The sequence below is a fragment of the Eschrichtius robustus genome, chromosome 12 (assembly GCF_028021215.1).
Source record: "Eschrichtius robustus isolate mEscRob2 chromosome 12, mEscRob2.pri, whole genome shotgun sequence".
Classification (NCBI taxonomy): Eukaryota; Metazoa; Chordata; class Mammalia; order Artiodactyla; family Eschrichtiidae; genus Eschrichtius; species Eschrichtius robustus.
Genome location: NC_090835.1, coordinates 36,321,356 through 36,346,971, shown reverse-complemented (window position 1 = coordinate 36,346,971; position 25,616 = coordinate 36,321,356). Strand labels below are relative to the sequence as shown.

The window sequence follows — 25,616 nt, the reverse complement described above, 5'->3', positions numbered from 1 at the left end:
ATAAATTTATTTAAACAAAAAAAAACTTACACATGAATGCTCATAGCAGCATTATTTATAATAGCCCAAAAGTGGAAGCAACCCAATGCCTAGCAACTGATGAACGGGTAAATGAAACATGATATATACATTTAATTGAATACTATTTGGAAATAAAAAGAAATACAGGCTACAAAATGAATACCTTGAAACCATGATGCTAAGTGAAAGAAGCCAGTCACAAAGGACCACAAATTGTGTAATTCCATTTTTATGAAATGTTGAGAATAGGCAAATTCACAGAGACAGAAAGTAGACTGGTGGTTGCCTAGGGTTAGGGAGGTTGGGAGGAAATGAAGAGTGACTGCTAATTCATTGTGGTGATGGCTACACAACTTGGTGAATATACTAAAAGCCATTAAATTATACACTTTGGGTAAAATGTATGGTATGTGAATTTTATCTCAATAAAGTTGTTATATAAAAATATTGGTCTCTACTCTTATCAATGAAAGCAACAACAACAAAACTAACCTTGAATACTTGAGAACCAGGCTCATTATAAGTTTTGGCATTTTTTGCTAGGAGATCGATATCTTTGGCCATTGCATGAACACTCTTGTAGCTTCCATTCTATAGTAAACAACAAAATACAGCAGTTCCTCTTAAGCAACATGATCTTTAAAAAAAAAAAACCCTACGTAATTTTAAACCGTCACCATATTCTAAGACTTCATTGGAAAGTACACGTGTGAACAATATATAAAGTCATCTTCTCTTTTATAAACTATTACTATGGTCCATTTACAAAAAAGTTTTTGAGATAGGTAACAAAACCAGAGCTACACTATTCTCATAAAAACAACTTATACTTTTTAAAAAATCAAAAAAGGTAAAAGTTGTTTTATTAAGCAAACATATAGTGTTTACTGTGCCAACCACTGTTCTAAATGCTTCAAGAATACTAACTCATTAAAGAGTATAGACTTTGGAGCCAGACTGGATTCAAATCCTAACTTTGCTCATTAGTTGATGACTCAGGCAAGTGACTTACCATCTCTGTGCTTCAGTTTTCTTATTTGTAAAATGGGAATAATAACAGTATCTACCTCATAGAGATGTTATAAGAATTAATTAGCTAACACATAGGAATTCTATCTAGGTGAGTGTTACTTGCTGCTATTACTGCTGAAGACACAGGTAGGGGGGCACTCAAAGAGAACAAAGTCTCTATTTTCACTAACCTTACACTCTTAATGTCTGTTGTAGGTAACTTTTACTCTGAGATATCCTAAAACTATTTGGAAGCAAATAAAAATAAACAACAAAGCTTTTGTTCCCAATGTACCTTTCACAATCAGAAATGGCGATGACCAATGCGCTTTAATTTTTGTCCTAAGGTCAAGATTTACTATGCCAATGAAAATTTTCCTTTCCTTCTTACAGAAAAAAATGCAAAAGGGACGCTGAGTTTACTCCTCCAATGCTATACTCAGTAACATCTCTAATTTGTTTACATTATATTGCTAGTAACTCCTTATAGAGATACCTGCTTCTCTGTTTTTTTAAAAGGCCCTAAAAAATGACCACAGGCCAATCTGCCCTAAATGATGTTATTTTTACATATGGTCACCTTCATACCTGTATCCTCTGGGCAATGGTCTTGAGGTCTATAGGCTCCTTAATTATTGCATAATAGTCTGGATATTGCTGGAAGACAAAACCCAATCATGCTTAATAAGTTAAAGTATCCAGCTAATGAGAAAACAAGGAAGTATACTGACTATCTGTTAATCAATTGAGCAGCTTTGTGAGATTAAGGCTAAAGACACAGTTATACAGCATTTTGTTATATTTGAAGCAGAAAGCATTTGATTTTTACAAGCTTCATGAGATACCCAACAGCATGTTGTAGGACTTTACAGTTAGTATTTGGTAATTTTCATTATATAACTAATACACCACAATTTAATGTTTTTAAATTTTCTAAATTCACAGATCACACAATTTTAAATTTAAGATCCCAAGATATCTATGCCAGGAAATGAAGCAAAAGAACGTTTTTGGAGGGTTTATTATAATCTCTTTTAATTTAGCAATCTAAATAGCACAATTATATCCTATTTCATATAAAATAGTAAGAATCTACAAGAAGGGCTTCCCTGGTGGCGCAGTGGTTGAGAATCTGCTTGCCAATGCAGCGGACACGGGTTCGAGCCCTGGTCTGGGAGGATCCCGCATGCCGCAGAGCAACTGGGCCCGTGAGCCACAATTACTGAGCCTGCGCTCCGCAACGGGAGGGGCCGCGATAGTGAGAGGCCCGCGCACCGCGATGAAGAGTGGCCCCCACTTGCCACAGCTAGAGAAAGCCCTCGCACAGAAACGAAGACCCAACACAGCCATAAATTAATTAATTAAAAAAAAGAAAAAAAAAAAAAAGAATCTACAAGAAGTCAGGTTGCAAGATTTGTTAGCTTCATGTCTAACTTAATGCTTCTACTTATCTCAGTCAAAATAATTTTTTTCAAAATAAAACACATTTTCAATGAAAATACATTAAAGAATCAAAGCAAAATTATAAACAATTTCTGATTTCTTATCAAATATTATAGCTCAACAAAAGAAAAAGAGTTAAACATGTTAGAAGAATATACTCGAAGGGTTTCACAAAGCCTGGAGTTCATTCACTGCCCTGAGTCTTTCCTACAGGTTTTATTCCTTGGAGAAAATAATTGAAGTCAACCAAAAATCAAAAGTTGGTCTTTTCAGTGGGGGACAAGTGTCGAGGGAAGTCAGACTGTGCTCTTCAGGCTCTTCCTACCTGTTCAAATCCTTGGAGCCCAAAAAACAAAAGCAACAACAAGAACAAGAGACCACAGCGTTCAATTACTGCGCTAAAGGGATGATCTCATTTCGTCTGATCCCTCAGCTTACCCCTCTCTATTTTCTTAACCCTACTCCTTTCCTTCCTTAGATCAAACCCCTTGCCTGCCCCTTCTCTTCAACAATTCTACTTCTGAGAAACAATTCAGAAGACAAATTATGGCAGAGACACCCAGGCTAGGGTACAGCATAAACCAAGCTGTTGGCCCAGGTATTCCCAATCTACCTCTCCCACTTAGCCAGTCTCACTCAGGAAAGATTTATAAAGGAAACGAAAGGAAAGACCTTCCAGGTCTCAGTCCTTGTTGTCTTTCAAACTGTCACACCCCAAGGGACCAATGGGAATCTGCTTTCCCATATCAACTCCTGCTGCATGGTGTCCCTGAAAACCCTCCCAGAACGGGGGAACTGGGTAGTAATGTTTTAGTCATCCAGCTCACCCGTGATGGCTTGATCACTACTGATTGTTATCATGCAGAGTAAGAACAAATCCTGAGTAAAGACTGTACTCTTTTCTTATTTCTTTATTGTGGTAAAAATACATAAAATTTACCATTTAACCTTTTTAAGTATACAGTTCAGTGGCTTTAAATACTTTCACATTATTGTACAACCATCACCATCACCCATCTCCAGAACTTTTCATCTTCCCAAACTGAAACTCCATACCCATTAAACAACAGCTATCCACCTTCCCCTCCTGTCATCCCCTAGAAACCACAATTTTACTTTTTCTCTCTATGAATTTGGCTACTCTAAGTACCTCCTAAAAGAGGAATCATACAATATTTTTTCTTTTGTGACTGGCTTATTTCACTTAGCATGTGTTCAGGGTTCATTCTTACCGCAGCATGGGTCAGAATTTCATCCTTCTTAAAGGCTGAATAATACTCCATTGTGTGTATATACTACATTTTATTTATTCAGTCACATGTAGAGGAACACCTGGGTTGCTTCCATGTTTCAGCTATTGTGAATAATACTGCTATGAACATGGTTGTACAAATACCTCTTTGAGACCTTGCTTACACTCTTTTGGGTATATATCCAAAGTAGAATTGCTGGATCATATGATAATTCTATGTTTCATTTTTGAAGAACTGTCTTACTGGTTTTTTCTTTCCTTGAAATTTTAAATATATAACCAATATAATCATTATATTTTTCTAATCAGATCCATGCTTAGGACAGCAGTGGTCAGAGATGCTTTATTTCTAATGTTGTAATTGTCCTACAGCTAGTCACCTTGTAAATAACTAGTCTTGTTGATGACTGATGGGTAAAGCTGCATGCTACCCATCAGTCAACAAGCACTTCTTGCAAACCTCTGACATGCTGGGTTCCAATTACGTGGCAGGGACACAAAAGAAAATACATCAGTCCTTGTCCTTAGGAGTTAGATAAAAAAAGAAAATGGTCACAATGGAGTTAAACAAGTGGAGAACTTCTAAAAGTATATCTTTATCTAGAAATATAAGAATGCAGAGGCCATAGAAATTTTTGTAGTTCCAAAGGCTAAAGTGGAACTTCAGCTATGTTAATTGCTTCTTGGATGTGAAGCCACAAGGGGTTCTAACACTTTTAAAGGGTTTCATTGGTCTAGAAACCCTCTTCCTCTTTGGGGTAGAAGAATACTTATTAGGTCTCTCTCTCTTCTTTATCACCAGACGATCAAAGAGAACTAAGAGAGGAAGAACTCATTTATCTTCCTCTCATTCTGCCTCCTGAGTAGAGAATGTGGCTTCTCTTTTATAAATAAAAGGTTTAGTTTAGCTGCTTATTTTATCTTTTTCTCCCCCCTCCCCTATTTGATCATTTAAGAATTACTGATCTTAGAAACAACCCAAATGTCCATCAACAAATGAATGGATAAACAAAAAGTAGTAATATGTGGTATATACATACAATGGATTCAGCCTTAAAGAGGAAGGAAATCCTGACACATACTACAACGTGGATAAACCGTGAATATACTACGCTAAGTGAAATAAGCCAGACACAAAAGAACAAACACTGTGTGATTCCTCTTAAATGAGGTACTTAGAGTAGTCAAATTCATAGAAGTAGAACTGTGGTTTCCAGGGACTGGCAGGAGGGAAAAGTAGAGAGTTATTGTTTAATGGGTAGGAAAATGAAAAAGTTCTGGAGATGGATGGTAGTGATAGTTGCACAATAATATGAATGTACTTAATGCCACTGAACTGTACACTTAAAATGGTTAAAAGGTAAATCTTATGTTATTGTATATTTTACAACCACAGAAACAAAAAACAAAAAGAATTACCAATCAACAAAACAAAAACACAATTTAAAAAAAAATCCACAACCTTTTGCTGAAGTAAAATGACAGAACATATCCTATGTGCTTACTGCTGAGGCCATGAGGAGGATCTCTCGGCTATCTCCAATGCCTTGCATTAGCCTTACTTTATATACTTGGAACTAACAGACTTTCTGAAGTACTTAAAACAAAAAACCAAAACACACTTTAATCCACCTGTCTTCAACTGCATCACTTACCACTTTAGAAGGCAGTTTCTGAAAAAGTTCGCTAATGAGACGTCCTGATGGATTTGTGGCTACAACTATGGCTTCAAGAAGCTGCTCCAGGATCTCCTTCAAGTAACTTGGAGAAGACTGGGAAGAGGCGGTTGTAAGGAATGAGAGAGGGAAGAAATAAGTACCTTGTGAGAGAAATCCAAAAATAAATGCTGATATTAAACAGCTTCTAAAATTTTAAAGTTAATTCAAAAGAGCAACTTCTAAACAATACTTATTTTAAGTACAATTTTCAAGAATACCACAGAAATTCTCTGATGCTGGTCATGAGGGGTTACACTCCCAGGACAGCATATTTGAAACTAATGAGGCTACTCATATTATTTCAGTAACTAAATCCTTTGAATCGGGTCCTTTTACTGAACTCTATTCACAGCAAACACTGCAACAGTGAAGTTAAAGTCCCATATGTGTGAAATGATGGAAATGCATACCTTTCAAGGGTCTGAGTAACTGAGATGGAGAAAACGTGCCCCATGACACCTGGCCATTTCTGTATCTGCTGTTCACGTCTATGGAAATCTTGGTATTCTGGTGGAACAACTACATACTTCTGGAACTACATACTTTTAACTATGGGGTGCTCTGCCAGATCTAACAACCAAATTCAAGTTATATCAAAATTGAATGGAGATTAAGCCAATTGATGCAATCACTTCTGCTCTCCACACTGGCTGGCTTACTCCTACCTTAGTCACTGTTTCAATATGGGAAAAGATATGTCCCAAAGAGTAGGTGGCCAGGGAGGGTCTAAGTCTGAAGCCAGTTTCTACAGCAGCAGTCCCCAAGGTTTCTGGCCCCAGGGACTGGTTTCGTGGAAGAAAATTTTTCCACAGATGGGGGGGTGGGTGGTCAGGCGGTTAATGCGAGCAATGCAGAGGATGGCTCAGGCGGTAAAGAGAGCAATGGGGAGCGGCAGATGGAAGCTTCGCTCGCTCGCCTGCCGCTCACCTCCTGCTGTGCGGCCCGGTTCCTAACAGGCCATGGACCCCTGTTCTACAGTCAGAAATGGGATGTCTCAGTCAAGGTTTATATTAAATAGTACTTTAAGTCCAAACCATGTTTTGGGCATATAAAGTAAAGATTAATGGTTAATTCTGGTTTAAATCATAAAAGCACTAATATTTTTGTCCTAATCCAACAGGAGTCTTAGTTAGTAAAGTCTCAATTTTAAAGTCCAACATTAGGCCCAGAGAGAGGGTACTGACATCTCTTGAACCTACCAGCACAGCACCTGGCAAACAGACACGCAATAAATATTTAACATATAAGATATGTGATTAGCTGAGACTCCCCAACCACCTAAGCTTAGAGAAGAACCAAGATAACACTGATGAAAGCAGATGAAAATACTCGTATTTAAGTCATTTACTTACTAGTTAAAACATGACACCACAGAGTAAGCTTCAAAGAGGTGAGTTATGTCCCGCGGCCAAGATTCCTCTTCTCCCAACCCAACCAGCTACTTTGGAAAAATGTTGCAGATGACAAAGGGAGCAGGGAGTATGAATGCATTCACATAACTTATTCTTTGGGTGTCTTACTATTTAGTTGCAGAAGAGAGATGCAATTCCTTTTACTGTTCTTTTTTCTCTTTTTAAACATGTGTGTTCATTCAGCAAGTATTTTTCAGTACCTACATGTTGGGCAGAGTCTAGATGCCAGAATAGGTGAACAAGGTGATACCTTTTGTGGAGCTATCATTTTACTTGAGGAAGACAGAAAGTAAACACATAAACTAATTCTAAATACGTTATTTCACATACAGTGATAAAAATTATAGATCACAGAACAGAGTGATGTGATGATTGGAAAGGAGGAGCACAGAGCAAACAATCTGACAGAGTGGTTAGGAAAGTCTTCTCCCAGTTTACATTATTTTAAGTGATGTTAGAATAATGCAGGAGACATAGTCACAGGCAGAGTCAAAGGAAGCAGAAGTAAAGAGCAACTGCAAAATTCCAGAGGCAGGAACACACCTGGCATGTTCTAGGAACCAGCCTAACCCATAAAAATATTCCTAACTAGAGTGACTCCATCAACTTTCCAACTTTCAATCACAACACTGCCTACCCTTACAAAATATCTCAATATAGCAATATTGGACCAGTCCTTGATAATATGAAGATTCTCTTTAAAAGTGAGCAGGAAATATGCATTAACGTAAGAGCAATTCATGAAAGCAACCATGCATGTTACATGTAGTGCAGGATGTCCTAGGATCCCTTGTAACTGGAGTGGGGCTCTCTGGTTGCGTGTCCCTTTACCCTCCCACTTACCAACACAACTGCACAGAAAGCCCACCTGCCCACAGTGGCCAAGAGAAATCACAGGCAGGGGCCTCGTCCACCTCCCAGTAGCATATCTATCACCTATTCCAGTGGCACACTTACTCCTTCGGTCACTGTGCCTTGATTGTCTTGCCCATCTTCATCATCATCTTCATCATCTGCTTCTCCTTTCTGAACAAACTCATTTCTTGTTCGAAGGTACAAATCCCAGAGTTTGCAAGCAGCTTTATATTCAGGAGAATCTGGCTGTATATTAGCAAGGAGAAGAGAAAAAAAATATCACTTTAGTGTTTTATGATAAAGGCTAATTATTACTAATACACTAAGAAAGGCAATTTAAAGGATAAGACCCAACTTAAGGGATACAAGACTAAAGGACAGAAGCTAATGATTGTCCTGATTATCACTTCTATTTTTAAACTATTTAACATCTTATTTGAATATTTTCTTTTCCTGAAGCATGGTGGGGATAAACTAACTAAAACTTTCCAGTAAGAACAATGCTGGGGGGGCTTCCCTGGTGGCACAGTGGTTAAGAATCAGCCTGCCAATGCAGGGAACACGGGTTCGAGCCCTGGTCCGGGAAGATCCCACATGCCATGGAGCAACTAAGCCCGTGAGCCACAACTACTGAGCCTGCACTCTAGAGCTTGTAAACCACAACTACTGAAGCCCACGCGCCTAGAGCCCATGCTCCGCAACAAGACAAGCCACTGCAATGAGAAGCCCACACATTGCAACGAATAGTAGCCCCCACTCGCCACAACTAGAGAAAGCCTGCATGCGGCAACAAAGACCCAACACAGCCAAAAATAAATAAATTAAATAAATTTAAAAACAAACAAACAAAAAAACAAAACAAAAAAAGAACAACGCTGGGGGACTTCCCTGGTGGTCCAGTGGCTAAGACTCTGTGCTCCCAATGCAGAGGGCCCGGGTTTGATCCCTGGTCAGGGAACTAGATCCCACATGCCACAATTAAAGATCCCATGTGCTGCAACAAAGACCCCCCACACCACAACTAAGACCCGGCGCAGCCAAATAAATAAGTTAATATTAAAAAAAAGAAAAAGAAAAATGCTGGATGCAATGTTAAACGAACAGTAAAGCTTTAAAAATGTATCCATGTGCTGCCAATAAGGAGTAAGCAATGTTCATAAAAGCAAGAATAGAGTAAAAGCAGGAACCCGGATGAGCAAGAACACTGCCCTCACCTATAAGACAAGATAACCTAACCTTTAGTTTTCAAGCCTCCTTGAGGCTGCAAGGACAAGAGATAAAGGCCAGGGTCTGCCCAAAGCTGGGAATCCAAAGGCCATGGATGCAGTGTAACTGGGAATTCAAAACAATTCATTTCTCTGCTGCCAGGGAAAAGGAAGACTACCCACCTCAACCTCCACCCAGCTAAACCCGTGGCACTGTGGAGAGAAGAGAGGGATGAGAGGAATCTCCTCTGAGAACGCTTCACCATAAGCTAGCCCTAACGAAGAGAGGCCAGGTGCCTGGGATAAGCAACAAATCTTCTCTAGATGAACCCAACTTCAATCTAAGCCTAAGTCTCCCTATAGATAAAGTTCCAAGAAATATAAGCTCATAGTCAAAATTCATGAAACACACAAGAATAAGAATCACAAGAGGACTTCCCTGGTGGTGCAGTGGTTGAGAATCTGTCTGCTAATGCAGGGGACATGGGTTCGATCCCTGGTCTGGGAAGATCCCACATGCCGTGGAGCAACTAAGCCCACCCACCACAACTACTGAGCCTGCACTCTAGAGCCTGAGCGCCACTACAGAGCCCACGTGCTGCAGCTACTGAAGCCTGCATGCTTAGAGGCCGTGCTCCGCAATAAGAGAAGCCACCGCAATGAGAAGCCCACGCACCGCAACGAAGAGTAGCCCCCGCTTGCCACAACCAGAGAAAGCCCGTGCGCAGCAACGAAGACCCAGTGCAGCCAAATATCAAAGGGAAAAAATAAGAAAAGAGTCACAAGAGAAAGCTAGCAGAAATGACAGCAAAAACACATGCAAATAATTCAGATATTGAGTTATCTGCTACAGAATAAAAAATATGTTGAAAACGTTTAAAGAAATAATAGGATTGAAGACATAAGCAATCCCCAAAATAGAAACTACTTCGAAAATAAGAAAAATATAAACATTAAAATGTTAAGACTCAATAGATTGGTTTAAGAGCAGATTTCAAAGAAAAATATAAGAACTAGGGGCTTCCCTGGTGGCACAGTGGTTAAGAATCCGCCTGCCAATGCAGGGGACATGGGTTCGAGCCCTGGTCCGGGAAGATCCCACATGCCGCGGAGCAACTAAGCCCGTGCGCCACAACTACTCAACCTGTGCTCTAGAGCCCATGAGCCACAACTACTGAAGCCTGTGCACCACAACTACTGAAGCCCGTGTGCCTACAGCCCGTGCTCTGCAACAAGAGAAGCCACTGCAATGAGAAGCCCGTGTACCGCAACGAAGATCCAATGCAGCCAAAAATAAATAAATAAAACAAATAAATTTTAAAAATATATATTAAAAAAAAAAGAAAAATGTAAGAACTAAAGATATTACCTAAAAAGCAATACTGACACAGAAAAGGGGACTACAAAAAGTTAAGAGAAATGGAAACCTAAGAGAGTTTCTAATATAACAACCAGTCAGAGTTCTACAAGAAGAGAGAATGGGGAAAGGGCAATATACAAAGACATAATGGCTGAAAAATTTCCACAACTGATGAAAAATACCAACCCAAAGATTTAGAAAGATCTACAGCTCCCAAATTCTATAATAATAAGATATTCGTATCTAGACGTATCACAGTGAAACTGTGGAATATAAAAGACAGAAAGAAGATACTAAAGATAGCTGGAAGGAAAAGACAGGTAACCTTCAAAGGAAATACAGTCATACTGACAGATGATTTCTCAATAGCAATACAAGAATGAAGAATAAAGACAGTAATTTGTTTGTAAGTAAAAAAACTGACTACATAAAACAGTAACATTATTTTATGGGATTAAAAATTTGTCAAAATAGAAATAAAACACAAAACACCAATAGCATAAATAAAAAGATCAGAGTTACATTATTCTAAGGTTTTACATTATTTAGAAGGGCATTTAAGATACCGATTTTTTTTTTAAAATAAATTATTTATTTATTTATTTGGCTGCATTGGGTCTTCGTTGCTGCACGCAGGATTTCTCTAGTTGCAGCGAGCGGGGGCTACTCTTCGTTGTGGTGCGTAGGCTTCTCATTGCGGTGGCTTCTCTTGTTGTGGGCTCTAGGCGCACAGGCTTTAGTAGTTGTGGCATGCGGGCTCAGTAGTTGTGGCTTGCGGGCTCTAGAGCGCAGGCTCAGTAGTTGTGACACATGGGCTTAGTTGCTCTGTGGCATGTGGCATCTTCCCAGGCCAGGGCTCGAACCCGTGTCCCCTGCATTGGTAGGCAGATTCTTAACCACTGCGCCACCAGGGAAGCCCCAAACTCTACACTTTAAAAGAGTGTGTGAATTATATCTCAATTAAAGAAAAAATATATACACACAGCATTAAGAATAAATCTAACATTTTTGCAGAATCTTGATGAAAAAAACATTTAAAGCTTTGTTAAAAAGACAAATAAATGAAGACATACCAAATTCACAGACTGGAATAATCAACATCACAATTATGTCAATTCTCCAAAATACAATCTACAAAGCCAATGCAATTCCAATACAAATTCAAACAATCTTTTTGGTGCTTGTTGACTTAACACACTAATATTAAAATGTATAAAAATAATCAAAACAGTTTCTTTGCCAGATAAAGAATTATAAATCCATAGAAATTAAGGTAGAAATAGAATAGCCCAGTTTTAGATAAGCTGGCCAGAACAAAAGGAACAGAATAAAAGGCCACAAAGAGGCCCATGAGCACATGGAATCAATGCCAGCACTAACATCAGAGACAAATGTGAAGCGGATGGCCATTTCAAGGTGCTGCTTATACCTGTGGAAAAAAAACAGATCCCTACCTCAGAGAAGACACAACAATCAATCCCAGCTGCACTAAAGGTTTATATAAGAAAGACAAGACTATTAAACTTTTAGAAGAAAATAAGAGAATATCTTTATAATCTTTGGGCAGGAGAGATTTCTGAAACAAGACACAAAGAAGGATAAACCACAAAGTTAAAGACTAATAGATCTAACTATATTAAAATAAAAAACCTTCTGTTCATCAAAAGACACCACAGGGACTTCCCTGGTGGTCCAGTGGGTGGGACTCCACGCTCCCAATGCAGGGGGCCGGGGTTCGATCCCTGGTCGGGGAACTAGATCCCACATGCATGCTGCAACTAAGAAGTCCGCATGCCACAACTAAAGATCCTGCATGCTGCAACCAAACATGCTGCAACTAAGACCTGGTGCAGCCAAAATAAATATATAAATATTAAAAAAAAAAAAAAAAAAAAAAGACACCACAATGAGTGAAAAAATAGCCAAACAGTGGGAGAAGATATTTGCAACACAGATAACCAAAAAAAGGATTAGTATCTAGAACAAAAAAATTTCTGAAAATAAATATGAAAATGACAAACAACCCAAGAGAGAAACAGGCAAAAGATTTGAGCAGACACAGAAGAAACAAGAATGGGTCATAATCATATTAATCTTTAGTTTTCTTTACTAACAAGAGAAATGCAAACTCAAACTACCAAATGAAAAACCACTACTTATCTACCAGACTGATAAATATTAAAAAGCCATACAATTATCAAATTGAATATCTTCCAAATTTGATGTTTTCTTACCTTATAATAGGCCTTTGCATTGTTAAAAAGCAACTGGAAGTCAGCAGTCAGCAGATTAACATCATCATACTCTTCCATTTTTAGTTTCTGTTGGATTTTCATCAAGTCAATGGGCTGAGAAACCACTTCATAATAGTCTGGTTGATTTCTGTCAATAATGTTTTTTAAAAAGGTATTTATTAATCAAAAGCCCAAAAAAGTTATGTCTCAAAACTCTGTGGTAATGTCCAACACTCCAAGTGACAGAACATACTAGATGTACTCTCATTATTGGAACGGAGAGGGAATAACAAAAGCAAGACGAATATGCATGCCCTTTTCAAAATACATATTGGTGATATAGAAACCTAAATTAACATCTGTGATAGTCTTTTATATGCTAAATATTTAAGATTTAAGGCACCAACACTAAAACCATGTCAAAGGTATCTTCTGCAAATGAAAATGACTTACCTTTCATGGGGTTCAATAATGGCTGAAAACAGGTATGTTCCAAAGCTCTTTATAAACTTACGAAATTGATTATCTTTCTTCAGGTAGTGACCACAGAACTTTCTCTGCCAAGTGCTATCAAGTGCCTAGTATATATGCTGCTCTAACATCAAGTACTAAAGTTACAAAAGAGAAAGATGAGGCCCTTGGCACAAGGAGCTTACCAATGATAAAAGGGCATAAGACATAAACAAACATGACAGAACAAAAAAGGCATGGGAATGATAAACAGAAAATTAAGGATAGTGGTTATCTCTTGAAGAGGAGGGGACACTTTAAAGTAGTTATAATAATTTCTTAAGTTGGGTTTTGGTTCATGGATGTTTATTATTACTCCTTCTGGCTTTTTTTCAAATGGAGTTCCATGAGACAAGTAAACCTTCTGCAAAATTATCTAAGCAACTATTTTTCACAATTCTCCCTCAGGGGTAGATAAAACTCATCCTAGATGTGTAAGAGGGTAAGTTACTACATATGAAGAATGCTGTCATTAAGGCTTTAATCTCTTCTGGGACACTGGCTGACATGTTTTAGCCATGTATGTATGATATATTTAATTTTTTAAAACTTTTTGCTTTAACATAAAAATTGCAAGAATAGTACACAGAATGTTTTTCTGAACCATTTGAGAGTAAGCTGCTGAAGAGTTGTGTGTTTTTCCTACAAAAAAGGACCACAGTTCAATCATCAAAATCAGAAAATTCACTTTGATACAGTCTCACTATCTAATCCTCAGAACCCATTTATATTTTGCCAACTGTTCCAAAATTGTCCTTTATAGCAAAAGGATCAATGTGAATCATGCTGCATTCAGTTATGTTTCCTCAGTTTCCTTCATTCTGAAACAGTTCCTTAGTCTTTCCTTGACTTTCAGGATCTTAATACTTTTGAAAATTATAGGCCCGTTATTTTGTAGAGTGTCCCTTAATCTGGCGTTGTCTCTTCTCCTGATGAATAAATTCTGATGATGCTATATTCATCTCACTGTATTCTATCACGTGGCGCTTGATTTCAACTCATGCCACTACTTAGATGAGGTTGATTTTGGTCACTTGATTATGGTCTGCCAAGCTTCTCAACTGACCAAGTTACTCTTTTACTCCTTGTACTTTATGGAAAGGTAACTCCAGGCTATGTAAAAGCCTGTGACATGGCTATTGTCCACAACCCCTACCCCATACCCCCACCGCTTGTCTCCCTTGCCGATTCCTACCTTGCTCAGCCTCACCTAATGACTTTGAATTCTCCAGGAAGGGAAAGGAAGAAGAGTAAATTAAGTTTTTAAACCCTTATCAACTACTTACGATTTTAGTGAACTATAAAATTAAGTACGAGGGGATAAAAGGAGTATTCAATCTGCTATTCAAAGAAAGTGTAAGAACATAAAGGTCTCAGTGAGTAACAACAAAGGCCCACCCAGGCCTAATATCAATGTTGTCAGTGGTACCAAGGGACTTTCTCAGAGTGAGCATTAGGGCTTTGTTAACTTGCTATCCTAGATGGCTCTCTCTGCCTGGGCCTGATGGGCCACAGTCCACTGCTCCTTGCTAAAGCTGGGCCTCAGCAGCCTCTCAGGCTTGGGGGATTATCTGTAGACAACTGACAACGCAATGAGGACACATACCTAGAAAGGACACTATCTCCCAGAAGCTCTGCTAGGGGGTTCCTCACAAACATTTTCAGAATAACCATATAGAAAAAAAGGTCAGGATCCCAACATTCCACTCTATATAATGTGGTCAAAACAAGGTCCCCCCACTTTGAAAATGAAATAGCTCTAACTGATTTTTCCCACTTAAATCAACATACAGAAAAGCATAGAAAAGTAAAAACTGCCCCTATTCATCCAGAGTTAAAAGCACTATTAATATTCTTCCAGACTCTGTGCACACATACACACACATACAGGACTGTGAAGTACATGTCTTAAGAGCTTTTCTCTTTCAACAATAGGTGAGGGCACCCTGCCATAATATGACCACAGAATAGTCAAAGCATAACTAAGGGTTTTAACCAGAAAAGTGAGAAACACTCTGCCTAATGTGCAGAGCCTGCTGGCTACCCCTAAACCTATTTTGCCTCCTTCCCAAGATGACAGCATTCTAAGCTCCTGCCTGGGTACTAAAGGCCAAATTCTTTGCCACGTTGCAGCTAAGTTCTGACCAATGCAAGAGCTGAAATGTACCATGTCCAGGTCACATCCTAACATGTTTCTTTTTTCCTATGGGTCGGAAGGTAGTTGTGGTGGTGAGCCATCTCAGACCATGCAGACAAGGGCGATACCCCAAGCACAGCAGAATAAAAAGACAGACAGTATCTCGGCCCTGAAGACCTCACAGAATAGGACTTGTACATGAGAGAAAGCAATTGTTCTTGTTTCAGCCATTGTTAATTTGGATGTCCTAGTACAAGCAGCCTAACATACTAATGAAAACAGAGTCTCAAAAAGAGATTCACAATTGCATGGCTCTGAATAGTACTTCTTCCCACAAGCTCTTGAGAAAACATGCATTCCACAGAGGAGGAGCAGAGATGCAGGCAGGCACAGCACTGGGGGGAAGGCAGCAGTGCTCCTAAAGCACCACGTCATGGAGGCTAGAAGACAGTGCTCCAGCACCAAAGGCCTGTATTTTCTGCCCCTCAGCTGGTGAAAAGCAGGCAGCAGAGGGGCAGTCCTTTTCCATGAGGTGCTTCTGTACTACAATATGATGCTGCTTCTCTATACAACATACTGGTTAAGAGCACAGGCTTTAGAATCAGAAAAACCTGAGTCTGAATTCTGGTTATCCTCAATGGTTCTGAGAACTTGTACAAGTTGTCATCTATAAACTGTGATAACAATATTGCTCAGGTTTAAACAAGATGAGGCCTGGAAAGCACTTAGTACTGTGCCTAGCATGTAGTAAGCAATAAATATGGGCTTTTATTACCGTATGCTAATTAAATGACAACTTTCAAAAGATTGTTACTGATAAACTAACTGAAATCTGTAGACAGATTTCATTAAAAAAAAAAAAAACTCTTCTTTTTTGGCATGACTAATTTACAGAGCTCTCCTCATTCAGGATGATGACACTGCATCCTTGGTGGCTCTGCTCTTTGGAGTGAGAGGTTTGCCTTCAGATCAACCTAGAGCTTGTTGGCTACCCACTGCAGCATCAACATTCATGAATGGATCTAAATCTTTAATTAACTCATTGTATTAGTTTCCAATTGTTGCTCTAACAAATTACCACAAAATTAATGGCTTAAAACAACACAAATTTATTACCTTACAGAAGTCCAAAATGGGTCTCACTAAGCTAAAAGGCAAGGTGTTCACATTCCTTCTGGAGGTTCTAGAGAACAATTCATTTCCTTGCCTTTTCCAGCTTCTAGAGGCCACGTGCATTCCTTGGCTTGTAGCCCCATTCCTCCATCTTCAAAGCCAGGAATACAGCATCTTCAAATCTCTCTCTGACTTACTCCTCTACTTCCCTCTTTAAGGACTCCTGTGATTACACTGGGACCACCTGGATAATCCAGGATAATTTCTCCAATTCAAAGGCAGTTGACTAACAAACTTAATTTCTCTTTGTCATGTAATCCTACATATTCATGGATTCCAGGGATTAGAACACGGACATTTTGGCGGGGCCATTATTCTATCTACCACACTAATGTATGTTTTCAGAACAAAAAACTTCAAATGCCAGAGTCTGAAAAGAACAGTGATATTATTTTGATAGCAAGAGAGGAAGGATGCTCTAGTCAGGGGGAACATAGCCTCCACAGGGAGGCGTGTGCCAGGTGCATATTTGTTTTTGCTTCATTGGACCACAGAAGTCAAGTCCAAAAGTTAGGGAAAAAAGAGACAGCAAGGTGAAAATAATCACTGTGTCTTCTGCATATTGTGAAAAACTAATCCCTTTTAACTATGATAAATACAACTTTGCTGCTATCCTAAAGACTATTAAACAATTTTTAAAAATATGTTCCACTGTCAAGGAACTAGAGAAAGAAGAACAAACTAAACTCATAGCTAGAAGGAAGGAAACAATATATAAAGCAGAGATAAATGAAATAGAGAATAGAAAAACAACAGGAAAAAAAATCAATAAAGTTGAGTTGGTTTCTTGAAAAGCTCAACAGAATTGACAAACGCTCAGCTAATTAAGAAAATAAAGAAGATTCAAATAACATTAGAAATGAAAGAGGGGACATTACAACCAATGCCAGAGAAATAAAAAGAATTATAAGAGATTACTATGAACAACTGTATGCCAATAAATTGGATACCCTAGAAGAAATGGATAAATTCCTAGAAACATACAACTTACCAAGACTGAATATGAAGAAACAGGAAACCTGAATAGACATATAACCAGTATGGAGATTGAATCAGTAACCAAAGACCTCCTGGCCTAGGAGAAAAGCCCTAGAAAAGCCCTAGACTTAATGGCTTCACTGCTGAATTTCACCAAACATTTAAAGAACTAACATAATTCTTCTCAAACTTTTCCAAAAAACCAGAGGAGGGAAAACTTACTTATTCTGTGAACCTAGTAATGTTCTGATACCAAAGCCAGACAAAGACACTACAAGAAAAGAAAACTACAGACCAATATCCCTTATGGACGTTGATGCAAAAATTTTCAACAAAATACTAGCAAAATGAATTCAGCAGCATGTTGAAAGGATTATACACCCTGATCAAGTAGGATTTATTCCTGCAATGCAAGGATGGTTCAACTTATGAAAATTGATAAAAGTAATGAATCATATTAACAGAATGAAGGAAAATAACCACATGATCATCTCAACTGATACAGAAAAAGCATCTGACAAAATTCAATACGCTTTCATGATTAAAAACGCTCAACAAATTAGGTATAGATGGAAACTACCTCAACAAAATAAAGGCCATATATGAACAGTCTATAGCTAATATCATACTAAAAATGATGAAAGACAAAGATGCTTGCTCTCACCACTTCTTTTCAACAAAGTACTGGAAGTCCTTGCCAGAGCAATTAGGCAACAAGAAATAAAAGGCATCTAAATTAGAAAGGAAGAAGTAAAACTATCTCTGTTCGCAGATGATAAGATCTCATATGCAGAATACTCTAAACATCCCACACAAAAAAAAACTTTTAGAAGTAATTGGTGAATTTAGCAAAGTTGCAAGATACAAAACCAACATACACAAAAATCAGTTGCATTTCTACACACTAACAGTGAACAATCCAAAAAGGAGATTAAAGAATAAACCTAACCAACGAGGTGACAGACTTTACACTGAAAACTACACACTCCTGTAAGAAATTAAAACACAAATAAATGGAAAGATATCCCACGTTCTTGGATTGGAAAACTTAATATTGTTAAGATACCAATACTACCCAAAGCAATCCACAGAGTCAATGCAAAACCTAACAAAATCCCAACAGAATTTTTTGCAGAAACAAAAAAACCCATCCTGAAAAAGAAGAATGAAATTGGAAGACCATATTAGTCAGGGTTCTCCAGAGAATCAGAACCACTAGGATCTATCTACCTACCTATCTATCTATCAGTAGATAGATAGATAGGTAGGGAAAGAGAGAGAAACAGAGAGAGAGAGGGGGAGAGAGAGAGGTGTAAGAGAATTATTATAGGAACTAGTGATTACAGAGGCCAAGAAGTCCCAGGATCTGCCAGCTGGAGACCAGGAAAGCCAGTGGTGTATTTCAGTTTGAAAGCCCAAGAACCAGGGGCTCCAACATCCAAGGACAGGAGAAGATGGATGTCTCAGTTCAAACAGAGAACACAAATTCACCCTTCTTCTACCCTTTTGTTCTATTCAAGCCCTCAGGGGACTGGATGATACCCAGCTGCATTGGTGAAGGCTGTCTTCTTTACTCAGTCTACCTATTCAGATGCTAATCTCTTCAAGAGACATCCTCACAGACACACCCAGAAATAATGTTTTACCAGCTATCTGGGCATCCCTTAACCCAGTCAAGTTGACACATAAAATTAACCATCACAGAGGACTCACACCTTTTGATTTCAAAACTTACTACAAAACTACAAGTGTGGCGAGGGTGTGGAGAAATTGGAACTCTTGTACACTGTTGGTGGGAATGTAAAATGGTGCTGCAATTATGGAAAACAGTATGGTGATTGCTCAAAAAATTAAAAACACAATTACTGTAAGATCCAACAATCCCACTTCTGGGTATATATCCAAAAAAACTGAAAGCAGCATCTCAAAGAGGTATTTATATTTGCACACTCATGTTCACTGCAGCATAATTCACAATAGCCAAGAGGTGGAAGCAACCCAAGTGTTTACCAATGGATGAGTGGATTAAAAAAATGTGGTATATGTACACAATGGACTACTATTCAGCCTTAAAAAGGAAGGAAATCCTGTCAAATGGCACCACACGGATAAATCTTGAGGACATTACGCTAGGTGAAATAAGCCAGTCACAAAAGACAGATACTGTATGATTCCACTTAACATGAGCTACCTAAAGCAGTCAAATTCACAGAAACAGAAAGTGCAATGGTGATTGCTAGGGACTGGAGATAGGGGAAGGGGGAAATGGGGAGTTATTTAATGGGCACAGAGTTTCAATTTTGCAATATGAATGAGCTCTGGAGATCTGCTGTGTAACAATGTAAATACACTTAACACACATTGAACCATACACTTAAAAACAATTAAGACTGTAAATTTTATGTTGTATGTTTTTTACAACTAAAATTTTTTTCTTTAGTTAAAACAAAAATTTTTTTAAATGCGCTTCGCTACACCTTGACAACTGAAACTAAAATTTAGACCCCAGTATCATCTAAGCCATTTCTTCCAAAAGAAAACTCAATTATTAAACACTTTCAACTTGCACCCGGAAACAAACCCCTCCCACTCACCTTCGCTTTGGTGCCCTAATGAAGAGCTCACAGAGGAGCCTGCCCTGCTCATCCTTATAGTCTCGGATGGTGTTGTAGAGTTCATGGCACACGGCAATCTACACATAGGAAAAGGAGAAAAATCACCAGAAAAGTGAACAGAAAGTCAGTGTAGGGGTTCTTAAAAAAAAAACACAACAAAAACAAAACATAAAAGGCCAGTAGAGAAGGATAAATCCCCAAATTCCCACATGGGAACCCAAGTCTAAAGTATGCTGACAGTATCTCTCATTTAAAATCATTTAAATGATTAAATCTTTCATCAGAATATGTTACTGGTGATTTTCTTTTCCTTTAAACAAAATTAGTTCATATCACTCTTGTTTAAAAATCATCCAACAGAGGGCTTCTTACCAGTCAGAGAATAAAATCTAAACTCCTAACACAGAGTATGTAGGGTATACTCTGGCTGGGCAGACTTTGCCAGTTTCCTTCTCCCTCTTGACCATCTCTCTGTAATCACAACCCATCAAATCCATTCCTGATCCAGCCACTCTGCCTGGAACACCCTTCCCCAGTGCTCTGCAGGGCTGCTGCCTTCTGATCACAAAGAAATCTTTCCTGAAGGTATGGGCCAAAACAGCCCATATCATCCAAACTTTTCTTCTTAGCACTCATCACTAGCTGAGAAACTTTATTATTTATTTGTTCATCTGTTTACATGCTGCTTCCCCAACACTAGCATCTAAGCTCCATGTGAAAAACTAGCTTGTCTTACACATGGCTTTATCCCAATCACCACAACAGTGCTTGGCACATGACAAGCATACATTTACTTGAATGACTATATAATGTGACAAAAATGATATCCTTTATTATTTCATAATATTAAATTACACTATTACTGTAAGACTTCTGACTAAGTGTATACCTTTCATAAAAGGTTAAGAATATCAAGCCAGAGGAAAAAGAAGCTGAGAGGCCTTGCATCTTAACTGCTTATCATTAAAGGAAAGGTAGGGAATTGTGCAGAAGGCAGAAACTGTGATCTGAGTTACTTACAGGGTCTACAGTCGGAAGATTGGCAAGTCTCCTCCTTTTCCTGCTTGGGCCTGGCGTGGACACAGAATGGTGCCCATCATCAAAGTCTCCGCTGACACTACTGGAAGGGGAGGTAGCTCTTCTTCTCTTGGAACCCATGGAATCCAACTTCTTCTATAAGAAATAATTAGCCATGTTCTTACACTGAATTTTATACTCTGCCACCAAGCCCTCAGTTGGCCACTTGCCACAAAGCTTCTGGTTCACTTAGGAGGATATTTTCACTGTTGCAAAGAAGCTTAACTATGCTTTTTCAATGCAAGTCCTGGACCTTGCTTTAGCCCCTTCACTTACCAGAATGCTACACTTTCAATTTGGATGGGACAAATTCAGCAACAGTATACTCATTTGTATTTACCAATTTTGAATGACTCAACCACTTCTGGCCCCAAATTTACCCTGGACTGGAATTTGGAAACCCACGTATAACGGTACACCCACATATAATGGTGTGTTGGAGGTACTGATCCCTCAGCCCCTGAGGCAGTCAGGCAGGCCTCAGGGACAGAGTCCCTAAGGCGGTCACCTCTGGAGTCAGCAGCCTCATCTGTTTTCCCCAGTGTTTCTTATGATTATGATCACTTTCCAGGTGGGCCAGGATGTTGGAAAAAAACAAAAACCAAAAAACAGGAAGCAGACCCTGAGGCAAATTAGTGCAAAAGGGTAAGGGGACAGAGGATTAACCTTCTAGCATTTTAGATGTACCCTAAAATTAACACACTGAAAATGAATTTTCTCCATTCATTAAAGAAAGATCCACAAGACATACCCCAGAAAACACTCAACATACTTGCCATACCTATGCTAAAGTAGCAAAATTGCATTTTGAAACTTCTGTCAATCCAGACTAACCTCCTTTTCAGTTACATGAGGTACTCTATCCCCATGAATTCACAGCTTTACATTTCACTAGATGATCTTGAAGAGCACCCCGGAAGTGAGGTTTTAGGTCCTCCTTGGCCTCCCAGAAACATGTAAATATTTGCTCTAAGTTTTAGGCAGGCTGCTAAGTAATCTTAACACAGCTTTACAAATATATATATATTTGACTATAACACAAGAAATGCAACCACTGAAATGATCTGCTACAGCTAGAGGGTAAGGGTGCATACCTGAGAAAGTCCTACAATGCTTATACAATTTAAAAACAGTATCAAATAGCATATTGTGATTTCACAGGCCTTTCTCTAAAGCAAAAAGAAAAAACTGATCCCAGTGTCACTCATCAACATTCAGTTTCAGGAAACTAAGACACCAGTAGCTGAAAGAATGGGTTGCCAGTAGTATGGAGAGAAAAACTGGGGATCTCCAGGGAAAAGAAAGCAGGAGCAAAACAAACCAATAAATAAAAAATTCTGGTAACCAACTAACAAACAAAGTCTCTTATCTCTTCCTCTGAATTACAGTCCACATGCTGTTTAAAAACAGAGCCTAATATGATGATGTTCTTTCCTCTAGGACTTGGTTTGTTATACAGTGTATTAGTCTGCAATCGGCCACAACTGGCTAAAGCTTCAAAGGGCTTAGGCCAAGGCCAGCCAACTTTTGTTGATTTTTGTTTGTTTTATAAAAGGCTGATAAACTGGTGTCAATTCATTAAAATGAAGAAACTAAGGACCAAGCTTTTGTAAACAATCTATGACAAGGACAGAAGTGAATTTGATGAACATAAGGCAGGAATCTTTATGAAAAGGATAACAAAATTTAAGAAAGGTGGAAGGCAAAAGGCAAGGAAGGACAGAAAAGGGAAAGGGTGTAGATGATCAGTAATTTACCAGCTTTACCAGAGCACAACCAGCTCCTCGAAAAGCCAGTCTCCTCATTATGTCTGAAGGCCAAGTGAAGCCAGTGGGAGAAGGCAGGGCTTTAGAAGTGCTGATTCAGTGTTAATATATTCAAAACTGAAAGAGAAGAACAAGGCAGAGACAGGGGAAATAAAAAGAAGGGTCAAAGGAGTAAAAATGAGTACAAATAGACAGAAAACATTCAAGCAGAACTGCTAAAGATAAAAGATCTGGAGAAAATAGGCATATCAGTTTTCTTGCGCCAATCAAACAGCTGCAAAGGCTCAGGAACTAACAGTATCTGACATTTCTTCCATTTTAAAACCAAATGCTTTTCACATGCATAAAGATGCCTCACTGAGGTTCCCCTTTACTCACACGAATGACTGTCAATTCCAGGAACGAAGCATGCCTGCCCAACTGCCCCCTAGTCAATAAGAGCAGAGTTCAATCACAGAGCTGGAATGGAGAGTGAACACATGTGGAAGGCTCACATGTGACACCAAGTGTTAGCAAGCTGGAACAAACCAAGAATGGCTCACGTGAGCAAAGAGTATGGAAAACTCCTCCCCACCAAAAAAATTCAGAGAAAGACATTTCTTTCCAAAAGTCCTATCAGCACTGAAAAGATATCACATACAACTTTAGAAAGGTTTAAAAAAAAAAAAAAAAAAAAAAGCCTTCAACAATTTGGCAGGTCAAAATTACTTTTATAAATAATCTGCTGAAAATCAAATGACAAAAAATGTAAATCACTGGGGGGGGGGGAATGTTTAGACCACACACTATCCAAAACTCCTTGACTCATTAATTTACTTCGATAAGAAAAAAGATTCAACTTAAGGATAATTTTCAAATATTTTCTCATCCAAAGAACACATTTTAACATGTATTTTGGAAGTTTGGCTAGAAAGGCAATGTGGCCAGATGGGTGGGAGGAGCAATAGGACCTGAGCTCAGAAGACCAGGATAAGAGACTCAGGACTTCCATCTCTAATTATCTGTTTGATGTTGCTTGAGTCACAACCTCTCAGATCTGTTTCTTCATTTCTAAAATGAGAACAGTAGTGTACACATCTCCCTTGGATTGTTAACGGCAGTGAAAAATGTATGTGAAATCACTTTGCAATGTCAAAACACAACAAAAATGTTAAGTTTTAACTCTAGGATTGCACGCTGTCTTGGGCACAGGAACAGCACTTTATCCATTTTTGTAGCCTGACTTATAGCATAGTTTCAATGATCAACTTATCTATTTAATAAAACATATTAAAAGTGCACTTAAGTGAGACATTAAAAAAAATGTTTGCATAGTTTCAAAGGCCTGTGAGCATCCATTCAGTAATTCTTTTTCTATACAGAAAAAAGATTCTGAAACTTAGTTACAAGTTTTTAAATGGCACTGATTACAGTCACATGTCCAAAACTCTAACAACCAATGATAAATTACATTGGACAGTAAAGAATAACTTTACAATGTGCAACTGGGACAATATTTACTCAGTATAGCCAAATGGTATATTTTGACAGTTTATAGACTTTTAGTACTCTCCTGTATTTCTAGTATTTCTTAGTACTGTAATACACGTTTAAAACAAAAATCTTGGAAAACAGAAGATTCAAAAGGGGAAAAAAATCGCTTATAATCCAGCTTCCCAGAGAAAAAGCACCCTTAACGTTGGCGTTCACAGCTTTCAGTATTTATTCTATGCCCTGGTTGCCCTTTTTAAAAAAAAAAAAAAAAAAGCATGAACAAACCACATGTATTATGTTGCAGCCTGTGTTTTAACTTAGGGAATATTCTCCCAATTCAGTGTTCTCTCACATGATGTTGGATGCCTTGAGAGTAGTCTATCATACAGATAGCAATTTACTAATCTTGGCGATCTGCATAGATATGAATATTTAAGATATTTTGTACACTCCCAAAGCCAAAGAAAGTGGTCAAAGCCCTTCTATTTATCCACACATATTTATTACTGATTTGACATACTTCTTCAAAAGATACCTTCCAATCTTCCTTTGGATCTAAAATATGGGCAATCTGTTAACAGGTGATAAGGCAGAAATTATACTCTTTTGTATTGAGTCCAATTTGCTTTTGAATTATACTTGGGAAAAGAGCTCACTACTAAATGGGAAAAAAATACCTTGAAGTCATTTTTGAGGAGTCTTAGTTTGTTGGAAGATAAGTTAATAAAAATGCTTTACTCCAACATGTTTCTACAATTGTAGTAATAATTTCTATATCCACTATATCGTGTATTTGTCATTTGCTTTTCAGGATTTCTTCTACATTTTTGCCAATCTTTCTTCCTCTTTTAAGTCACCAATTTCTACCCTGCAATAACAAAACTATGCTTCTTTCTCAGTAAAAAAATTTTAAGAGACGAAAAAATATTAAAAACCAGAAACACACGATTTGAAAACCTCGATTCTTTGTGGTGTTGCAGATAAGAAACTATACCTGGGCTCCACGATGAATACAAGTCCCATTGATAAAAATATTCAGTCTGAACAGAGTCATCCAGAAAGTATTAAAAAAAAAATTTACTAGGAGAGTTTGTGTCTGAACCGTCAAAAAACGACAACAAAAAAAGGAGGCCCTGAGCAGGAGGAAATGACTTTCCCAACCTGTCACCGGTACGGGGAACTAAGGGAAACGTTGACAGTTTTGAAGCTGCCCGCGACGAGAGCTCGGCCAGCCGCGGGGGGCGGGAAAGCGGGGCGCGGGGAGTTTCCGGGACGCTGCGCGCCTTTGTCCCGGCCGGCAGGTGCGGCAAGGCTGCCGGGCGCGTCCCGAAGCCCGCCGCCATGCCCCGCCCCGCGCGCCCGGCCCGACCGGCGCG

General features: G+C 38.6%; 1 protein-coding gene across 16 annotated transcripts in view; it reads right to left on the bottom strand.

Annotated features, from left to right (window-relative positions):
• The window catches only part of PBRM1 (polybromo 1), a 108,028-nt gene that overhangs the window by 82,162 nt on the left and 250 nt on the right, over positions 1-25,616 (bottom strand). For 6 of the 16 annotated variants that reach the window (XM_068559415.1, XM_068559428.1, XM_068559417.1 and 3 more), the window contains exons 1-8: positions 22,759-22,825; positions 20,945-21,097; positions 19,904-20,001; positions 12,512-12,659; positions 7,815-7,958; positions 5,383-5,499; positions 1,621-1,689; positions 514-612 (exon numbers count right to left, since the gene is read on the bottom strand). In XM_068559415.1, the coding sequence (XP_068415516.1) occupies positions 514-612; positions 1,621-1,689; positions 5,383-5,499; positions 7,815-7,958; positions 12,512-12,659; positions 19,904-20,001; positions 20,945-21,097; positions 22,759-22,806 (876 nt within the window). In that variant the 5' untranslated portion in view covers positions 22,807-22,825. Of the gene's footprint in view, positions 1-513; positions 613-1,620; positions 1,690-5,382; positions 5,500-7,814; positions 7,959-12,511; positions 12,660-19,903; positions 20,002-20,944; positions 21,098-22,758; positions 22,826-25,234; positions 25,527-25,616 lie in introns of those variants that run through there. The other 10 variants (XM_068559420.1, XM_068559427.1, XM_068559422.1 and 7 more) reach the window with 5 other exon arrangements.